This window comes from Ruditapes philippinarum, unplaced genomic scaffold, assembly GCF_026571515.1.
Source record: "Ruditapes philippinarum isolate M1 unplaced genomic scaffold, ASM2657151v2 ctg468_1_1_1_1, whole genome shotgun sequence".
NCBI lineage: Eukaryota > Metazoa > Mollusca > Bivalvia > Venerida > Veneridae > Ruditapes > Ruditapes philippinarum.
The window spans coordinates 66,757-92,970 of NW_026857880.1; the positions used below are offsets into that span (position 1 = coordinate 66,757).

Here is a 26,214-nt window from a genome sequence, read left to right on the forward strand (position 1 = left end):
ATGATAAACTCTGACAATGCCAATCTGAGCATTTGGCCTCAAATAATAAATTGACCTGCTTGGTTTTATCCTTTGTATCCCCATGATCAAAAAGACGCTGTAAGATTGAAGAAAATACAATGTGAGTCCTAGAATTAATCCTCCTGATAAAGTTATCAAGTTATTGCTAAAACTGATAATATCTTCGACATAATAAATATCCGACGAATTTATATCATTCGTGCCCACACGATTAATTGTGACATGTTATGACACTATAAATGATACCTTTCAATCATAGCTGACAAACGGGTTATATTAACATCTGGATAAGCAATGTCATTATTACACTAAATATTATCCACACCCTTGGCAATGGAATCTGTTAAAATATGAACCACAATACCTGTAATGACATAATAAAGGATTAAGAGGGCTCAATAAACCTAATTAAAGGTAGCAAAACATACAACTAACAATCAACTGTAAACATTTGAGTAAAAACAAACCATTTATCAGACAAATTCAAATCTAGATATAATTTATACGCATCAGATTTCCAATCTCCAAAATGTTGACTAAGTGTTTGAGACACCCCTAACCTATGAAAGCCAAAGGGGCGAACCCACGACGAAAACCATGACTACTGAAAAAAAGAAGGTTCCAAATGTATCATTTTGATACACTCCCTCAATTTATTTTGAAACCGATTATAAGTAACCAATTGACCCCCAGACAGAGTGAACAATACATTATGTTTATGACGAATATTCAATGCTAATAAACCATCATAAGCTGCCACAGGACACAATCTCGTATCGCGTAATCTAATCAAAGGGGAAATGACTTCTCTCCCATCACACTGAATTGTTTTAGACCAGTTAAAATGACCTTAAATATAATTACCAAAATCCTGCACAGAATCCGTATTCCAAGCTATGCCGTTAACAACATCAGCGTAATCTGACGAGGGCACTATATTAGATTTACTAGCACAAAGAAAATGGCAAAAAGAGAAAGACACCAGTGAACAATACTATCTGACAAAGAAAAATCCATAGCAACAAAACTCTGTAGTAAACATTCTAACCTGTAGTAAACATTCAAATGTAATGGGTTCTGCCCGAAACCGACCAAGAATTTAACATTGCTATGCCCCTGTTAGACAAAAACAAATAAGAATTAATGTTATCAACACCATAACCCAAAATCAAATGAAGAGTTCTAACAGCACTGATATAATTTTTATTACTATCAACATACTTAAGTGACCTGCTAAGAAATTGAGCATACAAATGCAAGGTGCTAGTGGAAGCTGACAAAAAGGCATAATTTGTAATGTTAATCAAATAATAAAAAAATGCAACTGAATACGCAAATTCTTTTGCGTGCCCAAAGCAAAGCCTAATTTATGAGATGTCTAACTCAATGCCTGAAGAAAATAAAAATAAAAACCAAGCGCCACCAATCATACTGAAAATTAAAACAATTTCTCGTGAACTACAATTTTTATAAAAGACAAAAAAATCAGAAACCAAGGCAAAACAATCCATACTGTACCTTAGATGTAAATCCCATCTAGATAGATAACAAGAAAGGCGATTTTCATAACTGCTTAAATGAACAGTTGTAATTTGAAAATCATTCATACGAGCAATAAAACATATTTCTGGCAAGCATTGTTGTAAAAACCGATATCCAGATATGACAGAATTAAAAGCAATGCAAACTGCTAAATTATTATAAGAAATACTGATTCTTTTTTTGTGAAAATCCTTGCACCACAATTTTAAAGGAGACAACTACAGACAACATCTCTAAACAAGTGAGTGATGCTAAGACACAAGTCCAAAATAAATATCGGAAAGGAACCATGGAAAAACTTTTCTCAACAAATATCACCACAACTGGTTAAACAACTATCAGAACTAAAAATAGAATCAGCACGCGAATCTATGAGAGACACATCATTATACAAAGGTAAAAAGGTCTGATGCCATGAGATATCTTTGTTAACTTCCTAAGGAATGAAAAATGAAGTATCAGAATAGCTATAACAATCAAGTAACTAGCTCAAAATCCGACTAACAAATAAACGCCTTGACATAACACAGAAACCAGTAAAGTTTAGTCTACCTAAACGCTTCTGAATGTCTTTCAAAGAAGCATATTCCTTATCCACCCAGGAAGCAATTAAACTCTTAATTTTCTTTACTGTAACATATCCATCGTAACTTTCTTTGTCATAGATTGAGTATTAAATAATACTCCGAAAAAGGTCATAACATGTGAAGGCAAACAAGCTTTATTCCAAGCATCGTCCAATGCCTCTTCCATGCCACTTCTGATAAACAATTTCTTAAGCAAACAAAAAGCAAAATAAGCATGATCTTTATTTTCAACTCCACAAAAATCATCTAAATAATTACAAACATTAAAACCGAACTTGAAAATCATGAAAGCAAGTACTGTAGTTACTCTCTGACAAATTAAGGCAGAGGACCGTAAACCCATAGAATGAACAGTATAAAAAATGATGTTCCAGACAAAGCCCACTAGATTATAGTTAAAAGGACAAGTACTAATTTGTCTATAAGCTCTGCGAAGATCTAACTTGTATAAAAGACAACCTGGATCTTTAGACTTCATTAAAAGGATAAAATTATCTACTTTAGGGTAAAACAAATCCATTGCTTCACGAAAAATAAAAATCTTTTGAAACAAAATCATTAACTCCTATACCATCTTTAGGAAAGCTTAAATCTAAAATTACCCTATGTTCGTTTAGACTAGACTTAGGCACAGTATTTAGAGGGGAGATCAACATACCCTTCTCAAAGGGACATGAAGGAAAGGGGCAATAACAGCTTCATGTGAAGCCTCCTTAACTTAATAATCAAGCATATGCTGCGGACAATTTAAAGCACCTTTGTGATTTTTAACACTGGATGATTTACCAAACAGAATCTCCTTACAATTATCTTTAGATTAAATTGGAAAACCATATCTCAAAAGTTTATTAACCTAAACATCAAAATCTTTCCTTCACTGCGATACAAACATCACAATGCTTCCTATGAGAACAAAAACATACGTCCTTAGATATATTGTTAAAGTCAGAAAGAAGCATTGGCTTTTTGCAAACCTCTGGAAGAAACAAATTAACAAGGTCTTGTGACTGACTGTTATAATCACCACAAGAAAACATAGACTAAATACAATTTGTCAGTCACTGGTTAGTATGAGGGCATGCACTCGAACATTCCGGATGAAGCAATTCGTTTTTCCTAAATGGCATATATGTGCTTAGCAAATCGAGAGCTACCCCTTTAAGTGACAATAACATGAGAAGTCCCTTGTGAACATTTGTTGCGTTGAGATTTGTTACAAAACCAAATAGTAGAACCAACGCTAGTATTATATTCCTGAGGAAGAGTATAAGCAGGTTTAGACCGAAATTGTGTACTATCAAATATCTTAACATGACGTAACATGTGACTACATCTAGTAAGTACGGCAGACTCCACAGAATGAAAATCATACTCCACAAGTAGCATGACCTAACTTAATTTCTCTTAACACAGCTGCGTAAATATGTTTGATAACAAAACATCATATTTACTATTCAAGTACATTAATATTTTCAAAAGGTTTAATCTTCCTTCTTTTTCAATTTTACCTATTCTATTGAATGAGATTATTTCTAACTCTCACCAGCAATAAATAGATTGAAATCTAATTGGTCAAAAGAAATATTTTGACTTACAAAGTCAAAACGTAAATTTGAATGGTGATACATAAGCGGAAGGTTTAGATGATATACCCGATGTGTCTTTCCGGGTTTTCTAGTTTTACTTGCAGTCTTAGAGGAAAGGCAAGTATCATACTCGCTGTTATCTTCTGAAGAAGAATAAGAATAGAAACTTGTAAAGATCCGTTAATTCATTTATTGTAAGAATTGGACTGTCATGTTTTATGTCAGAATAGGCATAGGGCTGCTTATGTTTATGTGTTTATAAAATCTTTTGTTTTCACTAGAATATTGGACATCAACAGAGTGTACTTGCGCATATTGTTTGGCAATGTTGACCTGATAAATTCGAATATTCAATAAACTTTAGTCAGTAAATGTCGGATCCCAAAGTAAATCATACGGATTATAAAGCATAGCATATCTATATATATATATTTATACACAAGGGACGGTCAGAAAATATCCTGGCACTTACCTTGCTCATGCCTAGGTGTTCGTGTAAAATCTTGTGTGCCGATGCCTTACCGATACTAAACTTGTTGGCTACCTCCTCCAAAGTTACTCGACGATTTTTGTTGACAAAAGCTTAACATTTGCTACCATTGTTGGGGTCACCGCCTCAGCTGGCCGCCCAGTCCTAGGCCTGTCACAAATACTTGTTCTGCCTTCACGAAACTGAGAAACCCAGTTGTAGAAGGTTGAACGTGAGACACATTTATCAGAAAATCTTTTTTTAAGCCTCTGAAAGATGTGGCAGCGCTTTTCACCTTCTGTAACCAGAAACTTTATTACAAAGCGTTGTTCTTCTAACAAAGAGTCCATGATAGACGAAACACCTATCATATATCAGAGGGCAAAATACTGTGTATACACAACATCATTGAAAATAAACTGACCACGTTATTGGCGAATGAATGTAGTTTTCACCAATATATAATGTGTGTATATAGCTGCACGTGGAAAGAGAGGTGCATGAAAAGTCCGGATATTTTCTGACCATCCCTCGTATGGTTTATGTATAAGTAATAGAAAGAATTTCGAAAGACGAGACTATCTGATTTGTACGAGGGGGGTGTAGCAACAGATAAAACAGATTGCCTGTGGTTTTTATGTTCTTTATGGAAGACACATTCCCTGTTGTCACAATATGAAACCCCAGAAAAAATAGCCAATAAAAGAATCCTTTTTCTGCCGTTACAATAAGTTAAGCCCAGACAAAACGTGAAGCATTTTCGTTTACTAAATTTTTTTCATTATCGATTATTTAAGTGACATTATGCTCATTTTTTCATTGTCAAATTTACTTTAATTGACTATATATTTTAATAAACTGGTCGTTATAATGGTGATTGACCAACACATGATATTTGAAAATGTTTAGGGTAAAAAATAAATCTACCTTAAATATATAAAAAGACTGCCCCACGCTTTTTATACATTGGAAGTTACAGATACATTCCGACGGATGATGACACACATTTCACAAGGCCTAGTAAGATATTTATCTTTCATGTGAAGTAAATTATAAAACTGAAAGGAATTATGAGAAAGCGTCAACTTATTTTGACTCTCAATTTTAAGGACAATTACATTTTGTTTCAGATAAGTAACTTTTAGCCAGTTTTGATCTAGTTTAATTAGTTTAATATATTTTTTTTCTGACTTATATTTCATCTTTTTCCTTTTTTCAGTATGACATATATTTTGGTCTCCAATCACTATTATCTGTCTTTGTTTTCTTAGGTGTCGCTATTCCCGCTCTTTATGATATTCATGCGCTATTCGTGTTCGACAGTAATTTCGCAGTTTCTATAGCCGTTCATTTCATTTGGATTTTCTTTCTATTGCTTTAGTTCTACGAGATGATGCTGGACTAGTTTTCGTTTCGTTTTCACTTTGAAGTGACTTCTCTTATTGGGAATCTTTCTTCAGTTTACTTTTGAATTTTCATTTTGATTGTCTTTTGATGCGTATATCATCCAGACCAAGAATAGTCTGAAACTAGCTGTTTCCCCCATTGAGAGCCCCATTTAGTCGGAATTTCTCATTAAAAACAAGAAGTCTTGAGCTGAAAAATAAGTCCGCCAATCAACGTTAAATGACGGTGATATTTATTCATTTTATTAAAAAAATATTAATGATCGCTTGTTTTAATAATAAAAACAAACAATTCTTGTAGGAGAAAAGTCCAACCATCCATCCATATTCTGTTACTTACTGCAAATTTATATTAGACCTGGCTTTGTAAAATGTAAACGGCAGCCATTTTTTAAAGTTGTGTATTTCATGGGAGGAAAATAATTGTGTAAGATTCAGAGGGATATAATTTGAATTTGTTAGTCATACACCTTTTTAAAAGAAAGAAAACTTATTTGAGGATTGTAACAGACAAAAAATAAGTGTTTACAGATGTGAAAACTTTCAGAAAAGGAGCTAGGAAAATGGAAAACTTGGAAGCTTGCTCAAGAACGCTGGGTTGTTTTACTTATTCTTCGAGTGATGGCTGTCAATGCTTTTTAATTTTTCATAAAGCATATGGCAGTTATTGCTCGTAGGATACTTTAATATACCCAAATGTCATCAAGAGCAGTTTATCATGTGGAAGAAATGTATTTTTCAGACTGTAAAAATGAAACAAAAAAAAATTTAGAGACGAAATTTTGTGATTGGAATTTGAATGAGTAGAAGTAAGTTTTCTTCTTTTTATTACTTTTGACATTTAAGTTATTTATCAATTTCAGCTTTTCTTTTTCTTTAAACAGCCGGACATTGTCAGAATTGTCAGCAAAAATAAAATTGAGGTACCACATGGGGAAAATCTTTAAAAAGTAGTTTCGTCATTGAAAAGAGTGAAATTATATTTTGATAATTTTCACTGTGAAATTATCAAATACAATTTTCACGGATAAATCAGTAATCCACTGAAAAGCATAAAATAAAATTAAATCATATAACCTCTATAATCAAGATCTTATACTCATTTTTTGCTGTTATGTTCAGCTGAATTACTTATTAATTTAATATACTAATCTAATATATCGACTTTTATATTGGTGATTGGTGATTAAAAATTGCCTAGGATAAAATATAAAAACTACCTAAATTATATAAACAAAACTGCCCTTTTCTTTCCACTGATACATTCCGAACGATATTTTTAAAAATTTCCATGATAATTGATTATTTTTGAATATCTATATACAAAATTGAACACAATTACGGCAAATTGTAAAGTTATTTTGAGTTTTACCTGTGCACTATTCATTTGCACTTGTGTGGGCATAATGTCATTAAAGTATAATTTTATCTTCGTCTTACTTTTATCATCAAAATTATCAAACTTTTCGTCATCCTTAAAGTAATCATCATCATTATCATTATCATCATCATCATTTTTATAATCGTCGATAAATCCATGCGTGTTAAAAAAAAATTACATTTTACAAGGACTATATCAAGTGCGCATTTAAGGTAAACTACGTTAAATTTGGTATAATGCGCTTTTATCCAACTTACTTATTTTTTTCTTTACTTAAATGGAGACAAACATTGACAGAGATTTTCATTACCGATCGTAATCTTCTTTTTTGTAAAGCGTGTGGATATACTTAAACTGTAAATCATACATGAATGTTTTTGTTTCACACAAATAGTATTTTAATTCAACCGATAGTTGTTCAAACCTTTCCAAAAACAGGTTTAAAGCTAATACTGGTTCACAGCTTAATAATTTAACTTCTCTACACTCATGTTGTTGTTTTTTATTCTTATGGTAATGCATTTTAGAGAGCTGTTCATATTCGCATGTGGATTAAATAACATATTGAAACAGAATAATAAAGTTCGAACTATCTTACTTATTAGGTTCAGTGATTATACATATTTTATGCATTTTAAATGGATGTAAAATTATGAAAATAAGTTTTCCAACGACCACTGGCAGAGAGCCAAATCATGCTTTATATCATATATAATATTTGCCTTTCGATAAGTTAGGCTGTTGTGAATTTAAAATACATCTATAAATCTTAGTTCATGTAATGTGAAGGACAGATATTACAAGATAATAACATATTTTATGGTTTGGTACAGGATTTGTTTTTCAAATTGATTTATAATACTTCGTGACGGAAAAAAAAGAATACCGACATGAGTTCTTTTTAAATTGATTTATGCTTTGTAAGGAAAAAGATCATACCGCATAGAAATGCCTTGTAAAATGAAATAAAATACTTTTATGATGAAATCCTTTGCGATTAAAGGGAGACACAGGCAAAGGCAAAAAATTCACTTTTTTTTATTTGAATTTTCTTTCAATTTTCTATAAATGTCCTCGAAATAAATAATCTTAGCAGTCAAAGGCACATTTCTCCTTAAAAGGAAACAAATGGTGTTTCCCAAACTTGAGCCGTATAGAGCATTTACATTTCACGATAGTTGTTGTAGAGAACTATGAAAACGTTAAAGTACCTGTCAAATAAATAACTTAGACTTATTTAAATCTAACAATATCCGTGATATCTGTTTTTTGTAATTTCATGATTTTTTTAGTAACAGGACTTGATTTAAAACTACTTTGTGAATCTGTCGGCGTGTTAACATCGCCCAATACATAGAGACATAATTAAGCTTCAAGCCCAAAATATTTATAAAGATATTCCTGCTAGGACTTTTAAAAATGTCATTTTAGCATGATTTTTGTACATAAGATCAATTTAATGAACAGGCTTAATCAAACCGAGCCTGCAACATTTTCAATTTTGCCGTGTTGGGCTTTCTTTAGGGATCCTTATTTCTCTCTATTTTTCGCCACATCAGCGTTGTTTGTGCCGTGTGGAGGCTGTTAAAAGTCGCCCGTACATTCAATCAGGGATGTTATGTTTCCGATCCTTAAAGATCGTTCAGCATGGCATTATTGTTGTGCTTGTGGTATTTTAGTTCTTTCTATTTGGCATCTTTCTTGTTGGGTGGTTTCAGTATTCCTCAATTGGATACTGTCGAATAACCCTTAGGATATGTGGCCTGCTTTTGAAATTTGTCTCTTGAAGTCATATCTGTGATATGCAGGCTTCATAACCTCAGATTCCCTTTTAAAATTCCATTTTATTTAGTGTTTCTCATTGTTTTCTCTTTAAGGGCACACGCATTTTTTACTTGGGGACAATATGCCGCTTTTCATGGAATGGCACTAACGTGTCACATTGAAGATTCCATGATAACCGCCATATGAACACATTAGCGGATGTTTCACAATTCATAATTTTACCAGTTCATCTACTTAAGCCGGTGCTAGGGGCGTGGACGACGGTAGTTTGCATTTGACAGCACCGTCCATGAACATGCTCAATCAAACCGAGCCTGCAACATTTTCAATTTTGCCGTGTTGGGCTTTCTTTGGGGATTCTTATTTCTCTCTTTATTATTACTTTTGTCATTTATTTGCCTAAGCATCCCTTTAAGGATATTATTGATTGTAATAATCAACCTTTGGCCTTTGAACAATATATTTTGGATAAAAAACAATATCTTTATTACAAGAATACGTTTTTAATTTTAAAGCTTTTAAGGAATCCTTACATTAACATGAATGTTATATATGTGAAATAATGTTTAAATGAGACACTAAATGATTATGCAACATTCAACACGCTTTATGCAAATTTCGTACGTAGTGCGGATAACATTTGAGACTTTTCTAAACACAAGTTTTAATTAAAATAGTTTAATTAAAATAGCTGAGAAATAACAAAATTAATAATACGTAGACACATATCCAGTGTCTTTTACGTACACTACATGTGGTGACAACATACTATAATTATCTGTTGACTGCTAAATGTTATGTTTACATTTCGGCATTCTCATTAAAACAATTTTTTTCATATTCAAAGCAGGTTGAGACAATTACAGGTATTGAACAGTGTAATAGTAAAATTCTGAGGAAACAAAGATACAAATAAAATCAGATACTATTTTACTTTCTGTAAAAAAAATCACAGAAAAAAACTGTATTAATAAATTATTTAATTAAACGTATTTAAACAACTAGATAATTTAATATTTAGAGAAGTAGACAAAATATTTAAGGATATACACTTTAAGATGAATACTAAACGATATTTGTTTAACTACTATATAAACACATTACTTTCTTATAACAAACAAATATTTTTTGCATATATTGACATTATAAATTTGTGTTTGGATATTACAGTAATAGACAAGCCCAAATAACTTCATTTGTAGAATTTTGCAATATCTCAATTACTTACAAAATCTTTCTCATTTTCCTAAAACAGAACAACATAATAATAAACGGTAAGCGTGCTGCTTCAGTTTAAAGAAATAATTCATACAAGTTCGCAGTTTATCTCAGAATGGTTCAAAGTGGATAAACATACCGTTTTTCTAGTTTCATTAAAGTGAAATTCATAACTGATTGTAATAACATCTTAACTCAATGCATATTTAAACATTTAAGACTCATAAAGATAAAAACATCTGCCTTAAGCAGATAACTAAAATATTGAAATACGTGAAACGGTTTATGATACATAAATAATTCTATTTCACTTAAATATTTTGTTTTATATCTTTAAATACATAAACGTACATGATTCTTTTTATTCGGTGTACCTGAGTCATTTTCCAATCCACTCGTGTCATATTACACTTAATTTAGCACATTAAATGTAATTGAGACCATTTTTACGAGTTTACGCCGAATTCGTGTATGAAACACTGAAGGACCGTTCGACTATCTCATTAAAAGTAGTTAAATCCTCTTTTACCAGTTTCCTTCTATTAATATGCGACAATGGTAGTATGGTTAAATGTATAAAAGTATACAGAATATGAAAAAATAATGCTTTAAATGTGTTAAATGTGCATATTTATTTGACGAAACACAAAAGTTACGCTCAAAACAGCAATCAGGTTGTCTTTCTCACGAATGATCTAGAAAAGTAAACACATTCCTGAAAAAAAATATAATGCTGGTTAAAGTATAATGTCGTAGCAGCCGTATGCGCCAAATTATCTCTTTAAATTTGATTAAGAATAAAATATTTTGATTCGTTTACTTACTGTGGGATTTGTTTTGGCAATAGCGTTTCACAGATTCGGTGTTACTTTTACGTTAATAGCACATTCCTGCGTTACTGGATATGTACAGTGAAATACCGATATAAGAATTATGACTATTATAATGTTAAGGTTCGATAACGTTCGACTAAGTTAATAGTGACTTACCAATGTATTGAAACTTGAAAATTGCAGACATGAATAATGTATTCGAAAAAAATCTGCTTCACTAATTTCTGTAATTTTACATGTACATAGCTAAAATATAAAATGTAATATCAATTTGAAAATAAACGTTTGTACCTTGTACAATCTCCTTAGCTTTTGCTTTTTTGACGCACACTGTAAGTGCAACTATTGCTATGACAATTACAGCTGCTGCAGACGACAATCCAACAGCAAGTATAGGAAGATTTTTCTTCTTCTCTTTTTCTACCACATCCTCTTCTGTAGCCTCGTCGTCTGTGTTACTATGCGAGTAAACAATGTCACCTTCTATTGCTATTCGGTAACCATTGGCAACAAGTATTGAAATGATATTTGAAACATCACCTACGTTTCCAGCCTCGTCTTTTGCCCTAATAGCGAAATATTTGGTTGATGTGTACGACTCTTCTGCATTTACTTCTATCCTTAGGAACTCTGTTACGCCTGCAGCCTTCGGTGTGAAGTTTGCATTAGAAACACTGAGATATTCAGCATTGGAAAAATCGTTTGTCAAAATGTTATTGTCGCTTGATATTCTTATCTCATATTCCATAGCTTAAAGTAAAAGGCAGGTCCAGTTATGAAATACATCTTCAAATAACATAACTTAAATGGAGAAGCGTACAATTGTCTGCGAATAAATGTTTAATGATAATAATGGTATGATTTTTCACGAATATGAGAACAAAAATATTATATAAAATTTAATGATGAAGATGACAAAAACGAGAATAACGTTGATACTGATAATTATCACTACCATAATTAAAATGATTACTGTTCTATTACTATAATTTTAGCAAGAAACTTTGTGTAATACAGTAAATGCGCACCTTGGCCAATGTTAACATCGTCGCCGGTTGCCGTCCATGTAATGGTGAAGTTTCTACTCTCGCCATAAGGAGTATTTTCTGTAGATATATCTATGATAGAAACATCTGTAATACGACCTGGTGCAGTAACATCACCGGCTACATAATTATTGACTATGATTTCATTTGCAACACTTTGGCGCTGAAAGTTGTCTTGTAGAACTTCATTACTAGTTTCCTCTTCATCTGCATTGTAAATTACCAATTATTTGTAACGGTTACAAACAATGTACTGTAACTGATGTCCAATGCATTCTCTAAATATGCAGTAGCAAAGGAAATATAATTTAATTAATTTGAATACTGCGGGGCATCTTAAATAGAAATTGATCAGTCATAACTGGAAAATGAGTACAGAAACTACAATAGACTGAATTTATGTAATCAAAAAATTGATAATTTATATTTTTTCTTTTAATACTAAGTAACAAGATGAAACAACTGAGTAGTACTATAACCTGAATCTGGGGACCCTGCACCACTGAAGACATCGGCAACAGTTGCTGTACCATTCTCTCCTTTAACATAAACCTTTGCACTCACACGACCATTTTGGCCGATACAAAATGCTGGAATTACTCCAGCATATACCCCATCGTCAGACGTGTCATCAGGATCTTAACATAAAGAACATAACTTACTCATCCGAGTGATTAAATTTTGTTTTTCTAAATGAATATCATGTACGTGTTATTGGTATAATTTTCCTGCGCATCAGTCGAATGTTTAAATTCAAGTTCACTTTCTCACAGAGCTGTTTTAGCGTTGATTTGTATTTAAATTCAAAGCTTTTAATGTTTCGTGATAAAAGAAACTTTTTTGTATGGCTAATTGACGTTTTGTATTGCTAATTGACCAATTGTCACATCGGTCAACTAATATAAAAAATAAGCATTAAAAATATAATAGAATCGAACCTGCCCCATCATCAAGTAATGAAATTGTACAATCATTAGTAGCTGATGTTTCCACAAGTGCTGTAACAATCGCATTTAAAACAGCCGCTCTTCCTTTCATTACGTCGGCTTCAACAACAGGTAATTCCCCAGAGTTAAAGTCAAAATCCACAGGAGATATCCATGAAAAGACACGAACAGCCTCCGCGTCGGTAGGTAAAGATGTAACGTAAAGCTCCAAAGATGACGTGCTTGATTCGATGGAAACATTATATTGCCCGGCCTATTATGAAAAAACGAATTGAATTAGTTCAATCAGGTCAGTTACTAATCAAATTAATCTTAATCGAAATTGTACATAAATGCATGAACAAAATGAGATATAAATAGTGGTTTGTTTATCTGTCTGTCTATATGTATGTCTGTATATAAGTTTTTCTTATTCATTTCTTTTTTTCAAATGTCTGTTGTTATTTCTATCAATATATTCGTTTCACTTAATTGTGTTTATGTTGTCTTTTATTTATTATTCGTTATTATTCTGACGTAATTGTTTACAAGCTTACTGCGGAATATATAACTTATATTTTGAAATTAACTTTGCTTTTTTAAGCTTTTAAGCCGATCGAGTATATGCTTCTTACAATGGCTGTACCAGGTATGTCCAACACAACATTGTCGTCAGAAGTTTGTTTTGTATAAACAGTTCCATCAGGACTTGTGACATCAACCCTCAGAGCCGCTGAGCTGCCTTGAAGTATGCTAACCGAGGTACTATTTCCTATGCTGCTGTCTATATCAAAACTAGTCTGTATGTTATTTGATAATCCACCGGTATAATGTTCTGACACAACCTAAAAAACAATGTTATTTCTATTCATTTTATTCAAAGAATATCAGCTAATTGAAGATCATCAAGCATTATCGCATTTGATGAAGTAACAAATTAATATCTACCAAATTTTTAATTTTTGATTAATGCTAGAAGTTATATTATTTAATATACCATCTAACATACTTTGATTTCTTTATATTGTTCATACTAGTTTTGTAATAAGTAAACATCTTCGTTTAAAAGTTATGAAATTGTTGACAACAAACTTGTTTGTTGTGACATTACCGTTACTGACTCTGTGGCAAACGATGTAACTGCACTGGACAATATTTCCGTAAATGCTGAGGCAATGCTTATTGTTCCGACCTCAAGATAAGAGATATGGCTGCCACCTGTTGCTGTTGCCATCGATATCATACGGATATCCGCATCTTGTGACACAGAAATACTGTGTATAGTTACGCTTGCGTCAACAGCATTTTGTATTGCACTATCGAGGTCACCTTCGTTATTGCCACCATCTGATATCACTATTATCTCTGATCCGGCAGGATCGCCAAGTTTAGCCGTTAGCAACTATACAATTCATATAAAGGTATTCTCAACAAAAGGTTCAGTACAAATCTAAATGTGTTTATCACCTGAAACTAAAACTTGGAAATGCGTGATATTTTGTAAAATCACCAGTGTCTATATTGTTGTAATGTTAAAAATTGAAATTGTGTCTGCATTGTGTACAACAGCATGGTCGCTTAATCCGCGGGTTTAACGTGCTTTGCAAAATATACGAGTATTTGATAAAAATGTTGTCTCGTGTATATACATTATGAAAAACACGAAATAGTTTTTTTGCCTATACAACAAGGGTCAGAGGCTTGTTTCTTTATCCGGTTAAAATAAAGGGGCGGAATTCTCAGGAAGAATGTTGCTGAATGAGCATAAAATATATAGCTGCTATATAGCTAACATTTCACAAAGGCAAGAAGATGTCATTGGTATTTTTCGGAAAATATATTTTAGCAGTAAAGATATCGAGCTTTAAGTCATACATTCACATTAGGCATATACCCTCGAGTTTTTGCGAATATCGATTATCATCATTTACCTCAGAAGTATCGTAGTTTCTTTCAATTAAGCGCATATTGCTATGTAGATATTATAAAAAAACTAAAACAATATGCATCTCATGTTTATTAAAATGTCAAATTGACAATTCAAATATTTTAGAAAATTATTTCATCAGACACATAATCGAAGTACTCGGCGCTTTTGTTAAGCGTTTATAAACTCGTAGCGAGTTTAGAATATGATAACATATTAGAAAATACAGCTACTTTAACTGCTTTTGTTTTCCGTTTTCAAATTTTTACACAGGTGACAAATCGAAGTATTATTAAACCATCAAGTACAATGCTCATTTTAAAATGAGTTTTTAAATATACCTGTAAAGCAGTTGTTATCCCACATCCAATACAAGTACCACCAAGTGCTGACCGAGGTAATGCCGATATCATATCATCTCTATCTTGCTGAGACTTTACTTGCGTCATATCTTTCAATGTATAAGATATTGTTTCAAATGAAACGATGCCAAGCCAACTATAGTCGGGTATCTTCGTTTGGATGATATACGCACTTGCTTGTATCATTTTGGTTAGTCTAGAAGTCTAAATATAATAAAATAATTGAGAAAAGCAATTGCTTGAGTATTTTTTATCATTGCACTTTCTTGAAAATAAGTAAAAAAGGAGCTTGTTTACAAAAGGAGTTTGTAATGGAATTGAAAAATGTCACTTACATCAAAAGCAATCATGTCCATACTACCAGAAACATCTAATACAAACACACGATATCCAACAGTTTCTTGTAACAGTCTAAAGGTTGGTACAGTGTTTGTAAATGTTGGCAAAGGTGTTGCTGGAAGGAAGAAGAATAAAAATATGCTCATATTAAAACCTTTGAAGTAAGTAATTTTAAATGAGAATCAATAGTTGATGCTCTAGGAATCAAATTAATAAGTTTAGTAATTTATAGTTTGCTTGAACAACACATATTTCATTATCTTATTGTTAAGGGATGACACCCTGCCTTGTTGATCTTTGTGTTAGTATTCTACTAGTTTGCAACATGCTTTCCATAAAGAGCATTTAAGCAGCAGTGTAAAAAGTTGTAAGGCCGATACATCTACATGATTTGGAGAACTGGTTTTGTCTCATAGAAAATACTTTAGTACTGTTAGTGTCACTAGTGATACAATAGTACTAAACTGAAAACATGATGAATGTCTTTGTAATAAAATGGGGTTCGATTATATTTATTTCGATTCCTGTGACTGTCTTGAGATACGACATTGGTTATAACATTTGATACTTTATATTGTAAATTAAATCTGCAACGAAAATTAGAGGACGAATCTCATTTTTATAGTAAAATGCACAATGTATCCAGTGCTTACCGCAAGCATTTAACTTGTCCAGAATCGTGAACTTTATATAGATTAGCAAATTATTTCATAAAAGCGTTAAAAGAAAGAACGATTAATTTTAAGGAGCTCCACTGAGGTCAAAAAGTCTAAAAACATAAACTTTGAAATTCTTAAATAGCTCTTATAAATCATTTTAAATGGAAAAAATTCTACAAAGGAAAATAAGACAGCTACTCAAAATGAAAAACATTTTTTGTGTGTGTCACTGTGTAAAACACAAATGATTATTTGGGAAAGACGGGATGGGGAGGGGAGAGAACGATCTTAAAATTTGCACACATGTTATTTGGCCACACCTACATCGAATTAAACACAGTCCCGTCATGTAAAACAACTTCAGTTCGCAAAGTAGATATGCTGTTTGTGTATGATAAATTTATAAAGATATATTATGCTATAAGTTAAAAAGATTCTGTAAAACAATAAAAAAAAACAATATGTTGTTGTACGTTTAAAAATTTGATTTATACCTGTTTTGAAGTCTTCATGTTCCCTCATTACTTCCCAGGAACTTCGGCCTTTACATTTCAAATTTTGTTCACTCTTTCCGTTACTGTTGTGTCTTTGGTGAACAGGAACACTTGTGTCATTCTCATGATCACAGAAAGTAACAACCTGAGACATGAAAACACAATGGAAGTATAGTACATTTCTCTAAAGTAAAATGTGGAATATTTTAATACACATGTACGGTTACATGCAAATCCTAAAGAAAAACTTTTAAATAAATTAAGATCCTCTTATTATTTCAGAGGCCGGAATATAATATGATAAATTTATGAACAAACTAATAAATACAGCTTGAGGCATCGGCTAAAGATGTCAACCAGATCTAATCAGTAATTTCGTGATATTAGTTTTAAATTGAATTCATAACTCCAATTTGCCTTTTAAACAGTTTATGATCTATTATTTCTAACAAATAGTACACGAATATAGCTTTCTTTATTTCTACATGTTAAGACGACAAAGAACAAAGGGAAAACAAAACATCATTTCGTTAAAGTACAGACACATCTAGGTTGAATATGTTGAAAAAGACAATGCAAAGAACCAAAGCATGGTCGGGATTAAGAGCATTTATCAAGGCTTCATGCCAAAAGAAGCTGTAACCACATACCGCATCGAGCCAATTAAATGCCATTATGGAGCTCATGTTGGATAATGGCTGTGATTCATCAGGGCAGAACTTGCAAGCTTCATTTATGAGTATTTCAGTTTTAGAAATGTCACATTTCGATATCCCTCGTGTGCATTGTGATCCTCTGCCAACTTGACCCATAATATATGCACTACATCTATTTCGGACATTTATAATATGAAAAATTAATGGTAAGCATTTGAACGAGAATAATAAATAAAAGAACATGAATAACCAACATTACCTTTGTATAGCCAGATTTGTTTGTATGTTCATGAACATTCATATTTATCGGGATAGCTTAATAGACAAAACAGACAGTCAAAATCTATCAATTATAAACAATCATATTTTTGTGGGCTTTGGCAAGCTTTTGTTGCAAAATCGCGATTTACTGTTGTAAAATGCCATCCGTCTATTATAGGTGCAAAGATCGTGTGATGTCCTAGCTAGTGTCATGCAGTTTGAAAGCAATTAATAATGATGTACACAATCTTTTATCAGTTTTATATCCATAAAATGATAATATACTTTAAGTTGGTTCAATATAAATGATATAACCCTGGTTCAATATAAATGATATTACCCTACAGGCTTCCATTCACCACCTTTCAAGTAAAATCGTCCATTTCGCTTTGTCCCGTATTCATCCCATAGTCCCCATCTCAAATGACCCCACTCATGCACCACAACGTTCGCTGTATAAAATAACATAATAGATCTACGTAAGAAACATTCATTCTAAGAAAAAAAGTCTAAATGATAAAGTCTAAGTTGTAAATAAATATTTTAAAGTCCATGTAGCATTGTCTATAGCCATTATTTGACATATTTCTCTAGAAATCTAAAAATAAATCCATATATCCACTGTTGTACAGATACTCGGCCGAAGTCAAACTTGTTAACTTGCATAGGATAAGCTACTACTTACCAAAATAGAACATTTCATTCGTCCTCAACAGTTTTATTACAGTTCATTTTTACCCGCAATGTTTTTCCCCATTAATTGTCATCTTATACTAATTCAACGGAGAATTTTGCAACTGTAAATTAGTCGAAAGTTCGTTTCAATCATCTTATGCCCGGTTCGAGAAGAGAATATAATGACTATAACAGCTTAGAAGAGAAACCCAATCGAACGCAAAAGTATCAAAAAGGCGATCTGTCATAATATTTAATTACATATATTTATGAAGAGTTGTTAGAAACATCTAGAAAACATTATTATTGTGTTTTTATATTTATTCTGAATTATATCTTTTTCCAGCACTTCTTTCCATCGCGCAATCGAACAGACCTCTACCTATAACGGAAGCTCTTCTAAAGTATCAATCGAACAGGTGTTAAAATGACCAATGAAAATTCTGCCTACATTCATTTCTTTACTGTCAATTTTAAATCAAGGTGAAATCAGACGGCCTTCGCCCGAAAAAGATGTACTTTGAGTTCACCCAAGTAATTTTTCAACTTATTTCTCTATCATAAATTAATCGATTTTTCCAAACTAAACAATTTTGTAAAAATGAATACATCTGGTTTTATAACAGTATTTGCTTTTTCTGCAAATTGAACACTTTTGTTAAATTGGCGATAAAATGTAGCATATTTGTTGACATTTGCGAACTATGTTGATATTTACCATTAAATCAAGCCCAAAACGCATGTTCTGTCTTCTAGTTCAAAATATAGACTTCCCTCTACTTGTGTTTGACTGGTCACCCATCAACTCGAGCTGCTTTTAGCAAAATTTGCGAAAAACAGTCCTGCCTTGTGTACAGAGTCTAGCACGGTTTTGTGAAAAACTGTTTAGCAAGTGTACGCGCTGAAGTAGGTGAACGAATGTTATTTTCGGCAAAAATAAACCTAAGTACGAGCATGTACGTACGCTAATAAGGAATAACGATCGATGTCGGTAGCAGGGATTGTCCAGTGAAACATTTTTATATTGTTCATCAAAGGATAAAAAATGTTAAATAAGAAACACTAAATCATATATACGTAACATGAATATTAATAGTAGTAAACCGTTTCCGTCCTGATAGACAACTTTTTATATGTGCCTTTGAGTTTATAGGAAAAATATAATACTCAGTAAATCTTATTTCATTACACATTAAACAATAATAAGTATAGACTAAAAGCTGTGCATTTCGGTACACCTCAAACAAAGACCATCTTCGAGCAATTCTGTTGGCGATTTGCCTTTATTTTCAAAATAAAAGATATAATATACATAACAACAAATTGTTTTAAAAAATAGTGTGAGATTCAGCAAATGATGTAGAATAGATCAAAGTACATTGTGTAATTGCTTCCCTCAAAGTTTCCTGACTCACTCCTATATCATTCTTCACAGATAACTTGAGATTAACTCACAAGGGTGTTATTATTTAAACGGGGGCATTTGGCGTGAGTGTGTCTATATTGTATGGCTCATAAGGGGTGTAGTAAGGGTGCTGTGTTATCACTTTAATTAGTGGCTTTAGTTTGTACAACATTGTGTTGACTCATATGGGTCACATATAATTTGTAAGATATGTGTTTGTATTCCTTTGGAAGTGAAGTGTCCAAGTGTCAAGTTATTTGCTAGCCTCCGCTCACAAAAACTAGAACTGCCATGGTGTGAATACCCCCGCTAACACTTTGTCAGGCTCAACAGTGGTCATTTAGAGCTCAAGGTCAACCTCCAAGCCAAATCTGAGTGAAGTAAGCCAGCTCATTTTTAAGTTATGTCTTCTACATGTTTTAAGTGGCAAAGATCAAAGTGACCTTAACCTTTGACCTACTGACCTCAAAACTGAAACTGCCACTGAATGACTTCAATACCCCCATCCCCATTCATGCAGCTTTGTCTGGATGTGTTTTATGATGAATATATGAGAACATAATTATATGCTTCAAATGTGAAAATGTAAAACTCAATACACTGTGGACAGGCATTTATAAGCAGAAAAGCTTATTGTAAAAAAAAACCTGTGACCTTGACCTTTGACATAGTCACCTAAAAATCAAAAGGGGTCATCTAATAGTAATAACCAACCTCAATACTAAATTTTGAAGAATGTTGACCAAAGCATTCTTATGCAATTGAGTGGAAAAGCTCTTTGAACTAAAGGCCCCTGTGACCTTGACTTTTAACCCAGTGACCTCAAAATCAATAGGGGTCATCTACTAATCATGACTTACCTTCATGCCAAATATGAAGACTGTGGGTCAAGGGATTCTTAGGTAATTGGGCGTACAATCTTTTATTAGTCAAGACCCCTGTGACAATGACCTTTGACGATAAAATAAATAAGGATCATCTACTAATCATGACCAACCTCCATGCTAAATATGAAGACTGTAGGTCAAAGGATTTTTAAGTAATTGGTCGGACAATATTTTTTTTAGTCAAGGCCCCTGTGACCTTGACCTTTGACCTGGTGACCTCAAAATCAATACGGGTCATCTACTAATCATGACTAACGTCCATGCTAAATATAAAGACTGTGGGTCAAAGGAATCTTAAGTTATTGGGCGGACAAGCTTTTTGAAGTCAAGGCCCCTGAGACCTTGAGCTTTGACCTGGTGGCTTCAAAATCAATACAGGTCATCTACTAATCAGAACTAACCTCCATGCCAAATATGAAGAATGTGGGTCAAAGGAATCTTTAGTTATTTGGCGGACAATCATTTTGAAGTCAAGACCCCTGTGACCTTGACCTTTAACTTGGTGACCTCAAAATCAATAGCGGTCATCTACTAATCATGACTAACCTCCATGCCAAATATGAAGAATGTGGGTCAAAGGAATCTTAAGTTATTTGGCGGACAAGAAAAAACCGACGGACAGCCGGACGGCCGTAAAGCCGGACAGCCGGACGGACAAGCTGATTACAGTATACCCCCCTTACAACTTTGTTGTGCGGGGGTATAATAATATAAAAAAGAACAAAAAACGTTTTATAAACAATACTGTCAGTACATGAATTGACTAGATTTGTTTTGATCTAAATACTGTCCTTTTGTTCTTTGTAAGAATGAAAGTAGCTACCTAGAATGACACATTCTCGTCTAATATAGTATAAATTTTAGTAATTATTTAAGTAAACTTTCATAACCGTGTATCATTCCTTACATCAGAATTAGGCAAAACTGTTTCTCGCAAATTTTGCTAAAAGCAGCTCGAGTTGATGGGTGTCTAGTCAAATCCAAAATGAGGGAAGTCCATATTTTGTATTCAAGACGGATTTTGATACAGAAAATGCGTTTTGGGCTTGATGGTAAATATCAACATCGTTCGCAAATGTCAACAAATACGCTACAATTTATCGCAAATTTAAGAAAACGTTTTCAATTTGCAGAAAAAAGTAAATACTGCTCTAAAACCAGCCAGATGTATTCAGCTTCACAAAATTGTTTAGTTTGGATAAATCAATTTATTTATGTTGGAGAAATAAGTTGAAACATTACTTCGGGTGAACTCAACGTACACCTTTTTACATTCGTTTTCCGTGTTTGAAGGGCTATTTCCGGTGACCGCTGTACAACAGTGATATTTTTCAAAAATGTTTCAAACATTTTGTTCCGGTTTAAACGGACTCGAGTTATTATCGCAAAACTCTTCTAATTATTCAACAACTACAGTAATGTTAACGTATATTCAAAAAATCAGTAAAAGTGTTATTTTCCTTAATGTTAATGTCATGACAACAGTATTGTTTTGCATATCATAAAGGATTATCTACTGTTTACACCGGTGCTAGGAAAACCTGTCGTAAATCCATATGTTCGACAAGTTGCATGCTTTAAATGGCGTCTTTCCAAGGCGCTTTTATGAACTGCGTTATTCCTTGCCATTATGAATACAGTTTTTGATTCATACGCTGTCGTAAGTTCGTAACAGACGGGAATGTCTAGCTCTCGGGTAACTGCAGTCTGCATAGCCTCGTTACCGCCGTTAACAATTACCCTCGAGCCATAATATTCCAGTCTGTACCGGAAGGCGATGTTATATCCTTATTGTACATAGTTACCATGGTGTCCATATTTTGTTTTCCCTTCTTTCAATAAAAAGCTTGCCGGTAAAAGGATATAACGTCCAGGCGAGCCACACTTCTTTCTCTTGCGTTTGGTATGAGGCGCTTTAACTTTTCCATCATCGACAGTGATGTAAGAATCTAACTCGGACAGCGCGGGTATTTCCTCATATTCTGGTTTCGAGCTCCATGTATTGGGTATTATAATGTTAATTTGTCCAAAAGACACTTGGTACCGTGTCGCTTCGAAAAGGAGCTGAGATGCGTTGGTGAAAATTTGCTGAAGTTATACATAATAAAACGAGTTCCTCGGCGTCATTGTTTACAATGAATAAAACATTTTAAATAAATTATTATTGAAATTATTTGAAATAATCCAAAGATGAGTATTAAAGCTTTGCTAGTACTATGAGAAAATTTTTAGAGATTCTTGTACAACTTGACTATTTCCGCTATCAAAACAGACACTATATTATTACATCAAATAATTTATGCACAGCATAAAAAATACTTAACAGTCATTATACGTCAATACCAATTTTAAAAATTACTTCTGCTCTAATTGTGGTTCAATATATTTTTATCGATACGCTTTTGCTATAGCATGTTATAACGGAAATAGATATTCATTTTTCTTGCATTTTTCTATATCTTCGGTTAATCTTCAAATGCTTTGTGGTTAATTACATTCCTGCATCGTGCATTATACTATAAAAATGCAGTGGAAATAAATTTATTTCTTTATTGAAAATTACAAAACAGAAATTATCTAATCTGTTCGTGATCTTAGAATCAATTAATCAGCGAAAAATAAATTTGGGGTGACGGACTTTGCCGTCGATTGTGTTACTTTTATCATTTCGGGGGGGGGGTGTACATCGGCTTATTATGAGTATACGCCGAGTGCAGGCCTTTGGTTGAAGGGTCACCAGAGAATTATAAATCAAATATAGCTCTGTGCTATAACTAGGGATTTAGGGGATATCTAAGCTATAGTACTACTATTGTCTTTATCTATATTAATGAAAATAACATCAAGCAGTTGTATTGAATGTAAAAGAAATTGCACGAAGACTAACGTGTACAATGTTTTAAATAGTTCAAAAGTTATTTACAATTGGAGAAACAAAACATAGCCAGGTGTCTCTATTGTAATAAAGATGGGTTTTATTTCCTTATCATACAAGTTTTCCTTGTTATTTTTCTTTTGTTTCATCATAACATAAGATATAATCAAGGAAAATATATTTTGAAATGATCTGTATGATATTAATAGAAACACAATTGCTTAAATGTTTAAGTGTAACGAAAAGTTATCATATTCACAGGTAAAATGTAGTATCGCACGATCATTTAGGTCCCTGAATTGTTTTTAATGCGTAGTATGTCAGTCTTGAAGACAAAAAATATATTGTCTTTAAAGGTTTTTCTTCTCAACTCTACTCTTTCAAATTCCATTCGAAATATTTAAGTTATTTCATTACGAAGTTAAATGTCTCCCGCACATAAAAGGATGTTTGTATAAAAAGACTCGCCAACTCGTTATCTAAGAAGGTTAAAATAAAAAAATTGGGACATGACGTGTCTTTTATGGCTATACATTGTTCTTATTGTATATTAGTCTATTTTACTCCGTGTTTTTGTGGAAAGGCCGAATATTTTGTTTTCCGAGTTTAAAAGTATTATCCTTCGCAAAAGGTGAGCTAAACTAAAACTTTAAAGATAATTCAAATCATACCGCCTTAAAGGCAATGATTTCTCGGAATCGAGACAGACACCACAATAGAACAATTCTCTCTAAAATGGCTTCCTGTTGATATACCCGAGCAGTGTATTTTTTTTTAATTTGCTCATATGTGCTTACTCCCTTTACTCATTATTGATTGTGTAAAGATAGGTAACGCATATTCGAATTAGGTAACATTCTAAGCATACCTTTAGAAGCAATGAGGAGCTAAGAAGATGCTGATCGATGCACATCCAAATTATTGATTTCATTTTTGAAATTATATATTTTTTTCCGAAACTCTTTTCTTTTTATACGCCTGTGCGTATTGGAGTATCGATAGTTACACCATTGCACGGTAAGTTGAAGTGCAAGTAGATCTAATTTATACATAGGTCTGACAAACCTTATATTTGCTATTGGGTTATATCCTTGACCAAATGCTAAATGTCATGGAATAACACTAAACGCGCGCGTACCATAGTTCAAGTAGAAGAAGAAACATAAACAATACATTACCAAATTTTGTTTTTTTGAAAAATCACTTAAAAGAATGTCACCTACATGAAAACAAGACGGCCTTATTCTTTTCGCGTAAAAAAAATTCTTTTGTCATATTTTAAGGCCATTTAACTTTTCAATGTTCTTTTAAATTTTTCTTTTAATTCCGCTAAATTTCAGTTATTTATGAGAATATGGATGTAAATTATAAGTTTTAAGAACAAGTATTTAGGAACAAATTTATAGGCATGAAGAGGCGTATGCTTATCTTTCATAAAGTTGAAATGGTAGCCTATCTTATATAATCAGCTACCGACGTAGTACAGGTTTTTCTCCTTTCTTTTTAAGTTCTCCTTCAGTTTCAAAAGTGGTATTGTTAAAGGCAAATTTTCCGTCCACAAGGTTTGATTTATCTATTAAGTAATTTACTTTTAATTCGAGGTTTTACTTTCCTTTTTATCTAACAACATTTACATTTATATAAAACTAATACTCGTAGTAACATATTATTATTACTTTTTCTTTTTATCTAACATTATTTACATTTATTTAAAACTAATACTTATATTAACATATTATTACCTTAATTCGTTCAATTAGAACCTCGTTCTCGGCAACAGTGTTCTGGATAACAATATTAACATTCCTGTATTTACCATCAAGAAGATTAATTCCGCCAACACCGTATAAATTTGAAACTAAGCAAACGACAATTCCGGCAATATTCCACATATCTAAATTTTAATCATTCATTTCTCTATAAAAAATCAATATTCTTTTTCTGAAAGATATTTTAAACACATCTCATGCTCAAGCTAGAATACAAATAAAGGCGTTTTTCTTTGTCAAACTGCGTCATTTTATCGCGCACGCAATCTATGCGTGAAATTGAAGGACAGGTAGTTGTTTTACATTTTTTCATACCTCAAATTTAATTATCACTTGACTAGTGTATCAGATTTAAGAAATTTGTTCCAATCACTTTCCAGTATAATGCATCTATTTGTCGACTAAAAATGGATGACTTTGGTTGTGCTCTACAATCGTAATTCCTAAAATAGTCTAAAACATAATATTTTAAAATATAAAAAATTTGCCGATTAAAATATGGTGATATGTATAATGATATTTGTTATAATTCAAATATGTTAATCATTCAATATCTCGGTCATAAGTAGGAAAAGGTAAGATTAAATTGAAATTACCAAATACAGAAAATATGTTTTAAAAAATCATTGAATTATTCATCAAATTAATATCTCTAAGAAGATAAAAAATGTTATTGTTTGAAATCATTGTATCGTTTCAAGAAAGCGTGTTAGGCTTTATGACAACTATAGTGCTAGAAATCTGAAATACATAATTATACCTCTTGAGAGAAAATAATGCTGAAGAAAAGTGATAACCCTCAGATTCGGTTCGAATCATTTAGCTTAACAGATGAATGCAACGTAGACCAGACTACAAAGCACCATCTAAGTCATCCGAATCGAAAACCACTGGACCATTACCATAGATTTGTCATTATAATCGGTTACATTTTTATTGAAATCTCCCAAGTCATTTTTCGAAATATCTAAATTGATCTGCAGGTCTAAAGTGCATTGTTGTCTTATTGATAATTGATCGTATACATACATATACATGCACAGTGCGTTAACTAGTGTGTAGGTATTAGTTACCCGTACTCAAAGCATGCACGATGATTGGCTCA

At 32.5% G+C, this 26,214-nt stretch overlaps 1 protein-coding gene across 1 annotated transcript; it reads right to left on the bottom strand.

Annotated features, from left to right (window-relative positions):
• Nucleotides 1-329: 329 nt before the first annotated feature.
• LOC132751361 (calcium-activated chloride channel regulator 1-like) lies at nt 330-25,339 on the bottom strand. Its single transcript, XM_060741524.1, has 14 exons — nt 25,083-25,339; nt 22,271-22,553; nt 17,839-17,950; nt 17,232-17,409; nt 16,582-16,726; nt 15,425-15,543; nt 15,069-15,293; nt 13,912-14,202; nt 13,436-13,645; nt 12,813-13,074; nt 12,354-12,512; nt 11,857-12,081; nt 11,120-11,578; nt 330-385 (listed from the first exon to the last, which is right to left on the bottom strand). The coding sequence occupies exons 1-14, from the start codon at nt 25,230-25,232 to the stop codon at nt 330-332; spliced, it is 2,874 nt and encodes a 957-aa protein (XP_060597507.1). The 5' UTR covers nt 25,233-25,339.
• Nucleotides 25,340-26,214: the final 875 nt, after the last annotated feature.

What these genes read in the sequence shown, in the direction of transcription:
- LOC132751361 (XM_060741524.1), bottom strand. Translation starts at nt 25,232, where the DNA reads ATGTGGAATATTGCCGGAATTGTCGTTTGCTTAGTTTCAAATTTATAC. An exon ending in AACAAAATATGGACACCATG is followed by an intron (nt 17,951 to 22,270) that starts GTAACTATGTAC and finishes TATTTTATACAG; the next exon opens with CGAACGTTGTGGTGCATGAG. An exon ending in TTGCCACAGAGTCAGTAACG is followed by an intron (nt 13,646 to 13,911) that starts GTAATGTCACAA and finishes ATTGTTTTTTAG; the next exon opens with GTTGTGTCAGAACATTATAC.